Raw genomic sequence first — 13,981 nt, forward strand, 5'->3', positions numbered from 1 at the left:
TATTTAAACTTAAAAATCAACTTAATGTGGGTAAGGGGGAGGGTCAGATACTTCACTAATATCTCTGTGTCAACAACTACATCAACCTAGAGGTGCTGAGTAGTAGTTTGCTCAAAGGTTCGCATGAATGTGGTTTGTTGGTACTCACTGGCAATGCTTTTATAAAATGGCATGCTACTTCACAGCAAAAGCAAAATAATGCAGTTTAATACATGAGCCTATCTGTGCACCTCATTGTTATTTTGGATCCAGTTCTAAAAACAACATTCTTGTAATCTAATGAAAGAGCTTATTTTTGCCCAATTATCATACTCATGCACAGATTTTTTTTTCATATTTACATTGCCAAAGGCAGTAGTTAGTGCATTGAGGCTGAGATTTTTATCATTTGCATTACTATAAACATGTCGATGAATTGGATTGAAGATACTTAGATATCAAGCACAATTTTTAGGTACAATGTGATTTCTTGGATAATTGATGATTGGAAATTTGGTAGAATCCTAAATGGGCAAACTCTTCATCTGGAGTACAGTAAAGACCTGATCTTTAAAAAGAGGGATTTCTTCACTGAACACACATAGTATACACAAGGTGCAGTGATCTGATAAGACAGAAATTTGTAGTTTGCAAGATGAACGATCTAGCTTTATTTCAATCTTGATTATTTTAGTATCTGTGCTTTAGTTGGAGATTTTCTGCAGTCTTCATTCTTTTAAATTTGGCAAGTGTTCAAAGTCACGTTCCGGGGAAATGATATCTCTTATCTCAGTGTAAATACACTTAAATTAAGTACAACAATGATTATGTCATTTGTAGAAGGCTGGTTAGAGATAAAGTAGGGTAATCATACTGGAATGGAAACTGAAATGTATTTGTATTTAATATACATTTATTTTTCTGGATAGCTAGCTAAATCTTGGAAACCCTAATTCAAACTTAATCTGCAAAAAATACGGAGGAGTTTCCGTGGACTGAATCAGCCTCTGCCAGATGGCATTGCTATTGAGTATTAATGCTTAGGATTTTAGAACTACAAACAAACTGTGCAGCCACAGCGTCCGCTTAAAAAAGAGGCAATGAGGAGCAGAGGCTAAGTGTATAGCCTATCATCAGCCCATTCCCAAACTGCTATTGAAATTAATGTTGGATGAACAGATGAAAATTGTGTTTAAGTCAATGAGAGTTTTAAAGCTCATGGGAATTAGTTATAATATGAGGCTTCATATTCCTTCTAGTCATTCAATATGAAAGTGTTGTAAATAATTTGTACCTGCCATAGTTCATTTAACGTACTCTTGTGCAGTACCAGAATCATTCTGTTAACCTGCTTTGGAAATAACAAAGGCTCAGCCTAGCATCTCCCACAACTTTACTCACGCAAAGAGTCTTCTTACTGGGGTAACTCGAATGAGGATTGCGTGGCCTGGCCCCAATTTCTTCATGGAACATGAGCACTCCTCAGTCAGAGAAAATGTCTTCTGTGTGACCAACTGTCTGCAGATAGGCATCTTTTCTTTGGGAAATGGTTATAGTTATTTTCTGAGCTGCTTGTTCTTTTCCTCTTTCATAGTAAGTCAATGCATGGCGTGTATGAGGGGAGGTCTTAAAAAACTTGAAAAATACAGGTTTTTTACCATCTGACTTGTGGATTTTGTGAGTTGAACCGGGTGAATATTACAATTTTTAATAATGGAAAAAGCAACCATATCAGCTTTCAAGGATATAGGTTTTTATTGGTTTTGCTGACAACCAATTATAACAACATGTCGAGTATTTACCGTAGACCTTAGAGACTTTAAAAAAGCAATAACTTCTGTTCTTTGGAGAGTTACCAGCTGGGATGTCTCTGTCTTCAAGAACTTATTCTGTATAATCATTTCACAAATTGTGTGGAACAAACACTACTTAACTGGCTTTTAATTTTTATTTTAGTTATAATAAAAGAAAAAATAGAAGTGGCCTACCTGACATTACCTCTATTTTTCAAAATGTATTATGTTGTTGTTCTCATTATTTAACACAGTATGGAAGGAAGAGAATGTGATATTAATTGGCATCAGGGTATAAAGAGTAGTGCAGTGGAAATGCGAAGCAAAAACCAAAACAGTCCAGGAAAGGGTATTCATGCAGGTGAGAGAGAAGATTAGATTCATGCCTTGGAGCGAAGGACTTTTTGGCTCCTATCCTGCTAGTCAAAACTACGTGATGACTTTCTGATTGCTCAGTTCTTGGTTCTCTAATGTGATTAATTCCTGTGTACGTTCTTGAAATTAAATATTCAATTTGTCTAGGATAAAAAGTGAAATGTATCTGTAATGATAAAAATAGGAGATGAAGAATAATCCCATGCTTGTTTTGTGTTTTCCAAGTTTGAGTTTCTCCAAGAATGAAATTCTTAGAGATACAGGAAATGCAAAACTGGTTCTGTGAGCTTGGTTTTGCACCATGGCAGAAAAACAATTAAGTGTGCAATGTTAGCATCTTCTCTTGTTTTCCAGGTCCGTGGGGGAGATGCATGGGAGATGAATGCGGTCCAGGTGGCATCCAGACGCGAGCGGTGTGGTGTGCCCACGTGGAGGGCTGGACCACTCTGCCCACGAACTGCAAGCAGCCGGAGCGGCCAGACAACCAGCAGAGCTGTTTTCGGGTCTGCGACTGGCACAAGGAGCTGTACGACTGGCAGATTGGCAGCTGGAACCAGTGCCAGCCCGTCCTCTCCCGGAGCCACGAGAAGCCCCTGGAGTGCCTCAGAGGGGAGGAAGGGATCCAGACAAGGGACATCACCTGTATCCAGAAGTCCAACGGGGTGCCAGCTGAGGATGTCATCTGCGAGTACTTTGAGCCGAAGCCCCGCCAGGAGCAGGCGTGCCTCATCCCGTGCCGGCAGGACTGCATTGTGGCCGAATTCGCCCCCTGGTCAGAGTGCTCCAAGACCTGTGGCAACGGGCTTCAGCATCGAACTCGGCACGTTGTGGCTCCACCGCAGTTCGGTGGGTCTGCTTGTCCTAACCTCACCGAGTTTCAGATCTGTCAGTCTAGCCCATGTGCTGCTGAAGAAAGCCTGTATAGCCTAAACGTGGGACCCTGGAGCGCATGCTCAGTGCCCCATTCAAGACAAGTAAGGCAAGCGAGGAAACGAGGGAAGAACAAAGACAAGGAAAAGGACAGAGAAAAGGCAGTTCGGGATCCCGAGGCTCGTGAGTTAATTAAGAAGAAGAGGAATCGAAACAGACAGAATAGACAGGAGAACAAATATTGGGACATACAAATTGGGTACCAAACCAGGCAGGTCACATGTACTCACAGAAATGGGAAAACTGCTGCTCTGAGGTAATCACAACTTATTAATTTGCACATCTTTATTTTTCTCTGTTTAAAGTAAAGCATGCATAAGTGCACAGTTGTATTATTTTACACAATCCTGAATCTCAATATGGGGCACATGCTATTTCCAATATGAACATCCCTCATCAAGCTCAAGGTGTTTCTATGACATGAAACATGCAAACTGTGCTGGTGATCATATTAAGCATCACATAAATGTGCACTGTTAAACTATACTAACTCCCTAGCCTCTGTTTGTCTAAATAGATGTCCCCCAAAAGCTTGAAGATATTTGTCAAATGTCTGCTCTGCTTCTGGGGGTTCAGGGAGGTTTTTGCTCTCTAACAAGTCATGCATGTTTGGAAGTGGTGATGTTACTGCTTTTAAGGCTCTGGGCACAAAGACTAACAGGAAACTGGGCTGGATCTGACTCGCAACAAAAGTAGAAAACAGAGAGAAAGATGCTGCATGAGAAGGCAGTATCTATTCTTTCGAGTACCTTTTATTTTGAAATAGAAGAGCATGAAGTATTGTCTGTCCTTCTTGATTCCTATGGCAAAATTCCTGAAAGGGAGACTGTGAAACCTCTTTGTTTCTTCCATGTACTTCCTCTTTTTCTTTCTCATCTGCACCTTTATGTCGTCTATCTGTTTTTTTCTGATATTTTTATTTATTTATTTATTTATTATTTTACTTTTCAAGAGTTTTGGCAGTCAGAGGTGTTTTTATAACTCTTTCCATAGGCTTCTGTGTATTTTTCTGCAACCGTATTATCTTCCACTTGTTCGTTTTACCTGGCATTCTCTTGCTAGCTCGTTTTTTCCTCTCACCCCCCAGAATGTTTTTGTCTAACTCAGAAATCTTCTTTCAGTCTAGTCTACCTTTTTTTATCTTTGATGTGATTCTTTCGATTTCCTTCCCTCTAGTTCAATGCATGATTAATCAATTTTACTTCAACTGTGAAATGACTAAGATACCTTGCTGAATGAGGCTGACACCCATTGTTGCTAGGTTAGTGTTTACGAACTTTTTTCAGGGTATTTTACTTTGGAGTTTTTGTTGTGCCAGTTAAACATTCTATCATGGAACTTGTAATCACTTCAACCTTTCCTATCAGAAACCATATATTATAGTTTTTCAAGTGTAGTAAAGATTTTTTGAGTATATTTCCTTTCAGGATAGGATCCAGTAGTAAAACAGGAAAATGATGAGAGGTCTCTGGCTTAAGGGAAGAACTGAAAGATTTGGGTTGTTTAGTTGGAAGGAGGGACATATAAGTGAAAATGTGAAGTGTCTATGAGTATGTAAAAACCCATCACAAGGAAGAATGGAATGAGCTATTCTCTCTATATTATGGATGGCTAGGAAAAGCAATAATGGGTTAATCACAGCAGTGCTGAATGAGGTTAGACTTCTCAATACCGGGAATAGTGAAGCTCTGGAAAAGATTGCCTGGGGAATGTCTGGCACCTCCATCTTCAAAGGTTTATAAGAATAGGCTAGAAATGACTGTGTCAGTAATGACACACCTCCAGTAACCCTTGGTTAGGCAAGAGGGGTTGACTGCATAGTTTTCTGCAGTCTCTTCTAGCTCTGGTTTTCTACAGTTCTTTCAGATTTTGACTCACACTTGGATGAATGTCTGCACAAGGAATCTCAAAATCAGCTTGCTCAGGCAGTCCCAGGTGTTGGCTGCAGCAGTGGCTCAGTGCTGGTACAGGAAAAGGTTGCCTTTACCCCTTCCTTTTCCAGCCTCACATCATGCAGCCCACACCATGCCTAGCCCAGGAACATCATTACCCTCTAAATACAAGGAATAATTTATCAAATATATCAGTTGCTAGCAGATAGCAGCCAGCTGCTCTGGTTGAAAGTCCCCAAGTTTTTGTAAGGTTAAACAAATAAATCAGAACTACCATATTTAAAAAAAAAAAAAGCGGGGGGAGGAGGGGGAACACTCATGTGCTGAGGCTCTGATAAATGGTAAAAGAAAGTAAAAGTATAATTGGAAGTCAATGGCATACTTTACTCATCATCTTGAATTCATTCAGATCAGTAATGCTGTCTTAATTTCAGGGACCTCAGCGTGTTATACCATACATGCACATTTCAGGCTGTAGCAGGGAAATGGATTAAGCCCTCTTGCCCGAGGCAGTGAAACAATAGATAATGCAATGTAGGAGCAATTCTTAACAGGAGAGAAAATGGTACAAATGATGCAGTGGACGTTTTGATGTCTAATGGATATAATTTTATGTTGTAAATGCACAAAGGATTTCTAACAGTCTTCCCATCAAGTTTAACATAGAATCTTTTTTCCAGTTGCGTAGTGAAAACAAGAAAATTTGGTTAAATGACTCATGTGAGAAATTCTGGCACTGATACCTTGGCTTTAGAGACCTATCTATGTATGCCATCTATATATCCATTTGTTTCATTTACGCTACACTCTTCACTAAGTGGTCAAATGCTTTAGTCTATGATTGGCATTCCAGAATCTCAAGCAACAGAATTATTTTTCTGCCCAGGCTGTCAATGCAGCCAGCTCAAATGATTTTATAATCTCCATCACATAGTAACTGTGTTACTAAATAATATAGACAAGTAAGGTGACTGGAAAACCTGCCGTGCTCATGTGAAATGCTCTTCAGCTTGAATAGTCCATTTTCAGAGAGTTTTGACTTCAGCAATCAGAAACAATCAGCCCCCTGGCAGCATGACTGAAAGAAGAAGAAAAACCCTCAGGCGAGTAATATTTTTTGCAGAGGTAGCAAAATTGGTATAGTATAAAAAGGGTTTCAAAAAACAAGTTTCAGAAGGGTGCTCCAGAGAAAATGGTTCTGTAACGCTGTCAGCAAAACTTCAAAAAGGCAAATTCTCTTGACACATCAGCACACCAGGCACGCTAAAGAGAAGTGAAACAAGAAAATCAAAGTGTAATTTATACACTTTATTGCCAAGTGAACAATACATAGTCTCCCGTGAAGGATGAAATATTGGATTTTCTGTTGCTCATTCTGCAATAATGTACGTGTTACATGGCCTATATTTGCTTTATGTTTCCCTTAGTCTGAAATTCTGGTGCACTGAAAATATTTTTAAAATAGAATTGTTGGAGAAGAAAGAATTTAGTAGTTAAAGCTGACTTATAAAGTGACTGTTCTGGATAACTAACAAAACCTGGGCAGTGTTGCTGTTAGTGTAGAGGACAATACTGATCCTCTGAAATGTTTCCTCTTTTTTTTTTTTGGTAAAAGTGGAGTTTCCCACAGAGAGCCGTTAGAGAACAAACTGAAAAATAAGACGTGTAGAAGTTCATTTTGAGTTACAAATCTGCTTGCACTTTTACAAGTTGTGATGACTGTGCCTCATGTTAAACTTATCATTTTCTGTTGTAATATATACTCTGGTTTTGCTTTCTTTTACTCTGCCAAATTGTTACCATTGGGTCTCAAACCTTTCCACATAATTGTCTTCCTGAGCAGACTTTTGGGAGAAAGTTTAGCAAAGATGTTTTGGCTGTTTTTGTACAAGTCTGAGAAAAATATTTTGTTTTAGCAGTGTTTAATTCATACAACTATTTTACTGAGATGCTTTATCGAGAACCCACTGGATTGGGGAAAGAATTTGATATTTGGAAGGACTGGAGCAGGTTATGAGCACAGACATTTATAACTGTAAGAACATGGAACAGAACGAGAGTATCTTTTTGGCCTGTATGTTTCTGCACTTCAGCAAAGATTTTGAAATTTACTGACAAAGAGCATCAAGTTCCCCTGTAGCAGTTGGTCCACAGGCACGGGGACAGCCTGCAACTGCTAAGAATCATTGAGCTCAAATGGCTGAAAATGAGGCTGTAGTTAAAGCAGTCCTGCAAGGATATAAGTGCCTATTTAAAAAAACAAAACAAAACCAAACAGGAATTTCTGCACTATTTCCTTTCTCTTTCTCCATCATTTGTATATGGCTTGTTTATCTTCCTTAAGCTGGGACCAAAACACCTCTGTCTGAATGGGGGGAGAAATGGAGGAGACCAGGTAGGAAACTGTCCTCACCAGCTCTTTTGCTGCAGTCCCCAGAACCGGTTAATTTTCCCTTGGCAGCACCTCTGTGGCAGAGACCTGTTTGTGAAGCTGAACATTATTGATCACTTGAAGCGAGAATTCAAGGAACAGTAAAATTTTAGATACAGTCAGGGCTTTTATTTCCTTGTTGGGAAATAACCTTACGCAATAACAGCAGTGGAACATAATGGTGGGAAAGAAAAGCATCCAAAATTTAAGAAATGCTGACTGGTTTCTGGGCAGATTAGTTTAGTCCCTTTATGCATTTGATCGTGTGATGATGTTTCATTTGTTTCACCTCTGTCCTTCTCAGAAAGTAATTATTTGTTATTTATTTTCACCCTCCTCACTGATTCTGTGCATTCATGCAATATCTAGCAAACTATATCCACACCTTGTAATGAATTAAACTCTCTTGGAAGTTTCCATAATGGTCTCATTGCAGTGCTTTACTAACTTTCAAGTTTGGGAGAGTTCGAGCTTTTATTTATTCCAATATTATAGCTGAGACATGAGAGATGACAGTAGGGCCAAAATTATTGAATTGTCTGGCTAATTTTGGGCATGCAGTTTGAGGTATATAATGCCTGATTTTTCAGCTTACTTCACATAGACCTGTATCTGCTTAAAGCACAGCCACTATATTCACTAGTGGCCACAAGTATTAAGCTGGATACCCAGGGACTGAGGAATTAGAGAACAGCCAACTGAGTATTTACGCTGGTGAGCAACTGAATCTCAGGATATATTGGCAGAAAAAGAGAGCGCATCTGCTCCTCTAGGATGGCATTTTAACTTTGTTCGTCTTTCCAGGTCCTGAAACCTCCTAATCCAAGCGCTCACCTTCCAAATCACACAACAAATGTCTCCATCCACTTCATGGACTCTCACTCTCCTTTAAGTTATAGCCTGTGTGGAAGAAGATGAAAAAAATACAGCATAAGCCTGTTGCTTTCTTTATGCCATTGATTTGGAGAAGCAGACAAGTCACCCTGAGGTATATGCTGTCAAACAGCAAACAGAAGAGAGATTCAGACATGTAATACAGCAGCTCAGTTTGTTGGACCCTGTCATATATTCCTTGCTTAGAAAAAGTCTTAAAAGATTCTCTGTACTTCTCTGAGCGGCTCCATAAGGCAACAGAGGGTGATATGTATGAAGGTGGCAGTGGCTAAGGTGGAGTAGCTTCAAGGAGGCAGGCTGCGGGAAGGTGAGGGAATAGCAATGCAGAGAGGACAGGCTGCAGAAATGAAGGAGCATAAGAAACCTTTAGCTTGTTCCTTGAGGACCAGATGGAAGCGTGCGTGTCTACAGGTGTTTTTTGTTACTGGAAAGGCAGCTCTGCAGCTGTTTTTGTAGAGGAAGCCTCCAAGCTCACCGCACTGTAAGGGTTTAGAAGCCCTAAGTGGTTCACTAACAGAACACCTGTAATATCATATATTTGGATAATGAGCTATATACTGTCACCCTGATAAATTAACTTGGAATCACGTAGAGGGCATACTGTTAACAAATGGAGAACAGGGAAGAAGGAAGTAATCTTGGAAGAAAAACCTCCTGATAACTAAGAGCTGCAGGGTAATTGTCAGATTCATTGGAATAATAAAAATGTAAAATATTATTAGAGAAACAAGATGTAAACATATTGCTTTCCTACCATTTTCCACTGTGCTTTTAGAATTTCCATGAATTTGAAAGTCAGAAGCATCCTGTAGATTTTTAATGTGATTTTGGTGGAGACAGTAGTTTCTGTGGATATGCATAATATTATTCACTGGGTGTTCCTTTCTATTCTAAGTACCTGCTCCATCATCTTACTGAGGCTGCTGTTTTGACAGTGGCTTGTCAGTATTGTTATACATTTGACATACCATGCCAAAATCTGGATTTAAGATGGAAACGTACACACTGTGCTGAATAATTGAAACAACAGCAATGAACCGTTTATTTCTCCACACCATATTTTAACTCTTTTCATATAGTGAACCGTTGTTCTGTCATTTAGATGTACGACATTCATATATTTCTGTGCAAAGCATCAAGACTGGATGCCTTTCTAGACTATATTTTTTATTCAAATGCATGTAATTGGTCTTCCTTAGCAAAATATAATAGCTTGTAATGTAATGAGGGTCGAACTACATGTTCTGATAATCTCTCATGGCCATAAAACCTGTGAATGAATGAATGAATTCTATGAATGAACGCTATGTTGAATTTCTAGCCTTAATTTAGTAAGAGATTAAGATGCACAGTGGTAAATGGAACTAGGCACTGAGACCTTTAACAGACACTCTCTTACACTGTGCTTTTATGCATCTTTTCTGCCTCATTGTCAGAGAATTTTTATGTTTATTGACTTCAATATGCCTAAAGAAATAAATACAAATCAAGCAATAATTTTTTCTAAATTTTGGACATGTTTATGTTGGTGTCATATCATAGTCTGCAAATAGTCCCATAAGGAACAAACTAGAATGTATTACTTGTTTAGAGTTATTTTGTTTTTTCTATTATGGGACTGCTAAGCATAATCTGGGACATAGAGCATGCCCCTGTTTTCTCGATGAGCTTTATAGATTTACGGTACAGCATGTGAGTTGAGCATCCTCCTGGGAAGTGCTGTCCCCCAAGGGGTGGGGGACTGCACAGGATGGGAAGTCACAGAGTTCTGCTTCACTTGCAGATCCCCAGAACGGAAGATTTGGGTACTTCAGTGCCTAACTTTCATTGGTCCCACTGAAAAGAACATTTCCAGCCTTCCTCCTAATATTGACCACTTTTTTCCAAATGTTGGAGACTGAAATGAAACTAGTGATATTGTCAAAGCTAAGCATCAATAGAGGGAACAAATCTAAAATAATACCTGAAACACAACTAATATTAGTAGCATAATTTTTGGTAATTTTTTTTTTTTTTGTATTTTAACTTCAATATTGCATATTTTTATTCATGAAGTTTGGCATTGTGTTTATTTTTTCTTTGCCAATAACTCCACGACTCTAATTGTTAGTTAGGGTCAAAGTAAATGCTGATTAATGCTATGTAACAAAAATACCCACTGACAAAGGGAAATCCCCCCCAAAAAGCTCTAATAAGTCATCTATGTAGACTGTTGCCAAATAACCCACTCTACCAATGTTAAAATTATCTGTAGCATGGGATGTGCATACATATCACTGTATCATTGGACTGTGAAAGATAGTACCTCTCCCTAAACAATTCTGCTTTCTTGTCTCCTTAGAACTCATGGTATCTGCAACAGCCCCACAGCAGCTCTTGTTGCCACTTGGTTGGGTATAGTAGAACTTCTTGTTGCTTTGCCTGTATTAGCCGATACATTTTTCCTTGACACTGTAGTTGTAATTTTTGTTTTCTTTTCTCCTGTAAAGTGGAAAGCCTGAGTGGTTTTGGTTTTTTCAAAACTGTTTTGGCTGTGCATCTTTGTTGGCAGAATTAATTAAAGTTGTGAAAGGATCATGGGAAAATAGTCTTGTGAAAAGCACTTAGGTGGACAGTAGTTGAATTGTAAATGAATAAAAGTGGCCTCATTGTTTATGTGATTATAGCAGCCCATTATACTGTGAGGTACTAACAGTTTCTCAGAACAATGTACAGTATGACTAATACTAAACAGTGCAGCTGTAGAGAAAATGAATCAGGGCTATGTCATGAGGCATACTTATTACATTTGCCACTAGGAAGAAATACAGGCACTGTATTTTCACTAACTTCTTTAAAGAAACAAGTGTGTACCAACCATAAACTAAAACTCTCAAAGATGACTAGACTTTACAAATTACATTTTATATCTTCAGAATAACTCATGGGGGTTATCTAAACTCTGGATTTAAATCACCTTTCTGCTATTCCTGCGGTTTAGTACCTGCTCATTAAACAGAATTATTTTTTTCATTTAATTTTATTTATGACAAAAGAAACCATTTTTTTATTTATACTAAAGAGTTTATCACAATCTCTTTCAAAATCCAGCTATACCTTTGATCCAAGAATGGTATAGAGTTCATTTGATTGTTTTGCTTTAGAGGTTAATGCATCCAACAGGCTGTATGAACTCCGAGGAGAACACTGCATAGAAGATAAATAGCTTGTTGCAACACATTGTCTCCGTATGTTAACTCCAAAATCCCTATTACTCGTACAGCGCATCTTTTAAGGTTCCATAGCGGTCCGATAAAGAGCAAGGAGGAGACCCTACACATGCAGTATTAAGATCTGGATTTAGTCCCACATCACACAAAGGATTAACATTCAGCATGAATATTACCGGATTTCCTCAGGCCTCCTGACCAGTAGAGTGATCATTCAAGGTTGCCGTAGAAAATTGCACACATGGGTACATACATTTCAAAGGTTGATTTGACCTTCTGACCTGACCAGATTATTTCTGCGAGGTAGTTCTGTTAGAGAGTATGAGGATCTAGGCTGTGGAACTGCCCACGGGTAGTCAGATTTCCCAGCAGTGTAAGCCTGAGCTTTTCTAGGATGTGATGCTAATGAGTGGTGTGGTACATGTTTTACCCCTTCACTGCGAGGTTGAAGTTATGAGAAGCAGATGCGGTCTTTGGAAAGTGTTCCTGTGGTGTGTTGACCCTGGCTGGATGCCAGGTGCCCACCAAAGCCACTCTATCACTCCCCTCCTCAGCTGGACAGGGGAGAGAAAATACAACAAAAGGCTTGAGGGTCGAGATAAGGACAGGGAGATCACTCACCAATTACCGTCACAGGCTCGACTCGGGGGGAAAAAAAAAAATAATTTATTACTAATCAAACCAGAGTAGGATAATGAGAAATAAAACCAAATCTTAAAACACCTTCCCGCCACCTCTCCCTTCTTCCCGGGCTCAACTTCACTCCTGATTTCTCTACCTCCTTCCTGCTCCGAGCGGGGCAGGGGGACAGGGAATGGGGGTTGCGGTCAGTTCATCACTTGTTGTCTCTGCCTCTCCTTCCTCCTCAGGGGGAGGACTCCTCACACTCTTCCCCCGCTCCAGCATGGGGTCCTTCCCACAGGAAACAGTTCTCCACAAACTTCTCCAACGTGAGTCCTTCCCATGTGCTACAGTTCTTCACAAACTGCTCCAGTGTAGGTCCCTTCCACGGGGTGCAGTCCTTCAGGAACAGACTGCTCCAGCATGGGTCCCCCATGGGGTCACAAGTCCTGCCAGCCAACCTGCTCCAGGATGGGCTCCTCTCTCCATGAGTCCACAGGTCCTGCCCGGAGCCTGCTCCAGCGCGGGCTTCCCACGGGGTCACAGCCTCCTTCGGGTGCACCCACCCGCTCTGGCGTGGGGTCCTCCTGGGCTGCAGGTGGATATCTGCTCCACCGTTAACTTCCATGGGCTGCAGGGGGACAGCCTGCCTCACCATGGTCTTCACCACGGGCTTCAGGGGAATCTCTGCTCCGGCACCTGGAGCACCTCCTTCCCCTCCTTCTTCACTGACCTTGGTGTCTGCAGAGTTGTTTCTCTCACATGTTCTCGCTCCTCTCTTTGGCTGCAGTTGTGCAGTTGGGTTTTTTTCCCCCTTCTTAAATACGTTATTCCAGAGGCGCTACCACCTTGGTCAAGGCTCGGCCTTGACCAGCGGCGGGTCCATATTTTTCCAATTTTTTTACTACTAGTTGTAAAACTGCAGAGGATTTTTTGAGTTCAGGCTCAAAATTGGAACTTGTAGCCTCCCCACTACCAAAACCTTGCCACGCAAACCCAATATAGTTCCTTACAGTCTCTCATTTCTTTTAGCAATCTACTGAGATTTAAGCAAACTTTAAGCAATCTACTGAGATTCTCTCTACTGAGAAAAGTAAAATATGCTTGTATTCCTATCCTGCTTTAATTTCTTTATTGTTTTAAGGATTCTTTGGGAAGTTGGATCAGTGTTCATTCATGGCTGTAGGATGTCTTGCAAGGACACTGTTTGTCCAGCTTAGTGGTTTGTTTTGGTGGGGTTTTTAATTGTTTTTTTTTTTTTAATCACAAATTTACTTTCTGATTCTTTTCCAAAAGCTTCCTCTAGTTTTAGTTCGCCCTTCAGTCAGAAATGCAACCTCTACAAGCCTGCTTCTGTGTATTTGTGTTTGTGTGTGTAATTTTGGTTTTCAAGTGCTAAACTAACATCTAGTTTTGGTGTTCTCTAAGCAATTTGTCATTGTTCCAAGTCTTTCTGCAGACAGGTTTGTTTGGTCAAATGGGCTTGTATGTCAATAGTTTTCATCTTGTGGCTGGTGGGAAAGATTGAAAACCATTTTGCTAATGGTATTCAATGAGGTAATGTCTCGTGAGATCAACAAGAATTCAAGAGAGACTCTCATGGTTCCTGATGATACAGCTGGTTGGGGGACACGCCTGATGGTACGCAGGACATTCAAGGCCAGGAAATGGTTAAATTATTCTGCTCTGAGGGAGCCCACTGTGTTTTCTTTTATCTGCCAGATAGTCTTTGCTTTTCTTCCTTAGTATTTAGATGAAGCCACTTAAAAACTTGTTAAAGGATTCTGGATTTCTTTAGCATGTTGATTGTGCTTTGATCTGAAACCTTCAGAAGCAGCTCCCTTTTTCTGCTGAACT

General features: G+C 40.1%; 1 protein-coding gene across 1 annotated transcript in view; it reads left to right on the forward strand.

Annotated features, from left to right (window-relative positions):
• The first annotated feature begins 2,027 nt into the window (after nt 1-2,027).
• Nucleotides 2,028-13,981, forward strand: part of LOC104080747 (thrombospondin type-1 domain-containing protein 7A-like) — a 67,749-nt gene continuing 55,795 nt past the window's right edge. The window contains exons 1-2 of the mRNA XM_009583248.1: nt 2,028-2,133; nt 2,502-3,333. Of these exons, the coding sequence (XP_009581543.1) occupies nt 2,028-2,133; nt 2,502-3,333 (938 nt within the window). The remainder of the gene's footprint in view (nt 2,134-2,501; nt 3,334-13,981) is intronic.

Source organism: Fulmarus glacialis, unplaced genomic scaffold, assembly GCF_000690835.1.
Source record: "Fulmarus glacialis isolate BGI_N327 unplaced genomic scaffold, ASM69083v1 scaffold11548, whole genome shotgun sequence".
Classification (NCBI taxonomy): domain Eukaryota; kingdom Metazoa; phylum Chordata; class Aves; order Procellariiformes; family Procellariidae; genus Fulmarus; species Fulmarus glacialis.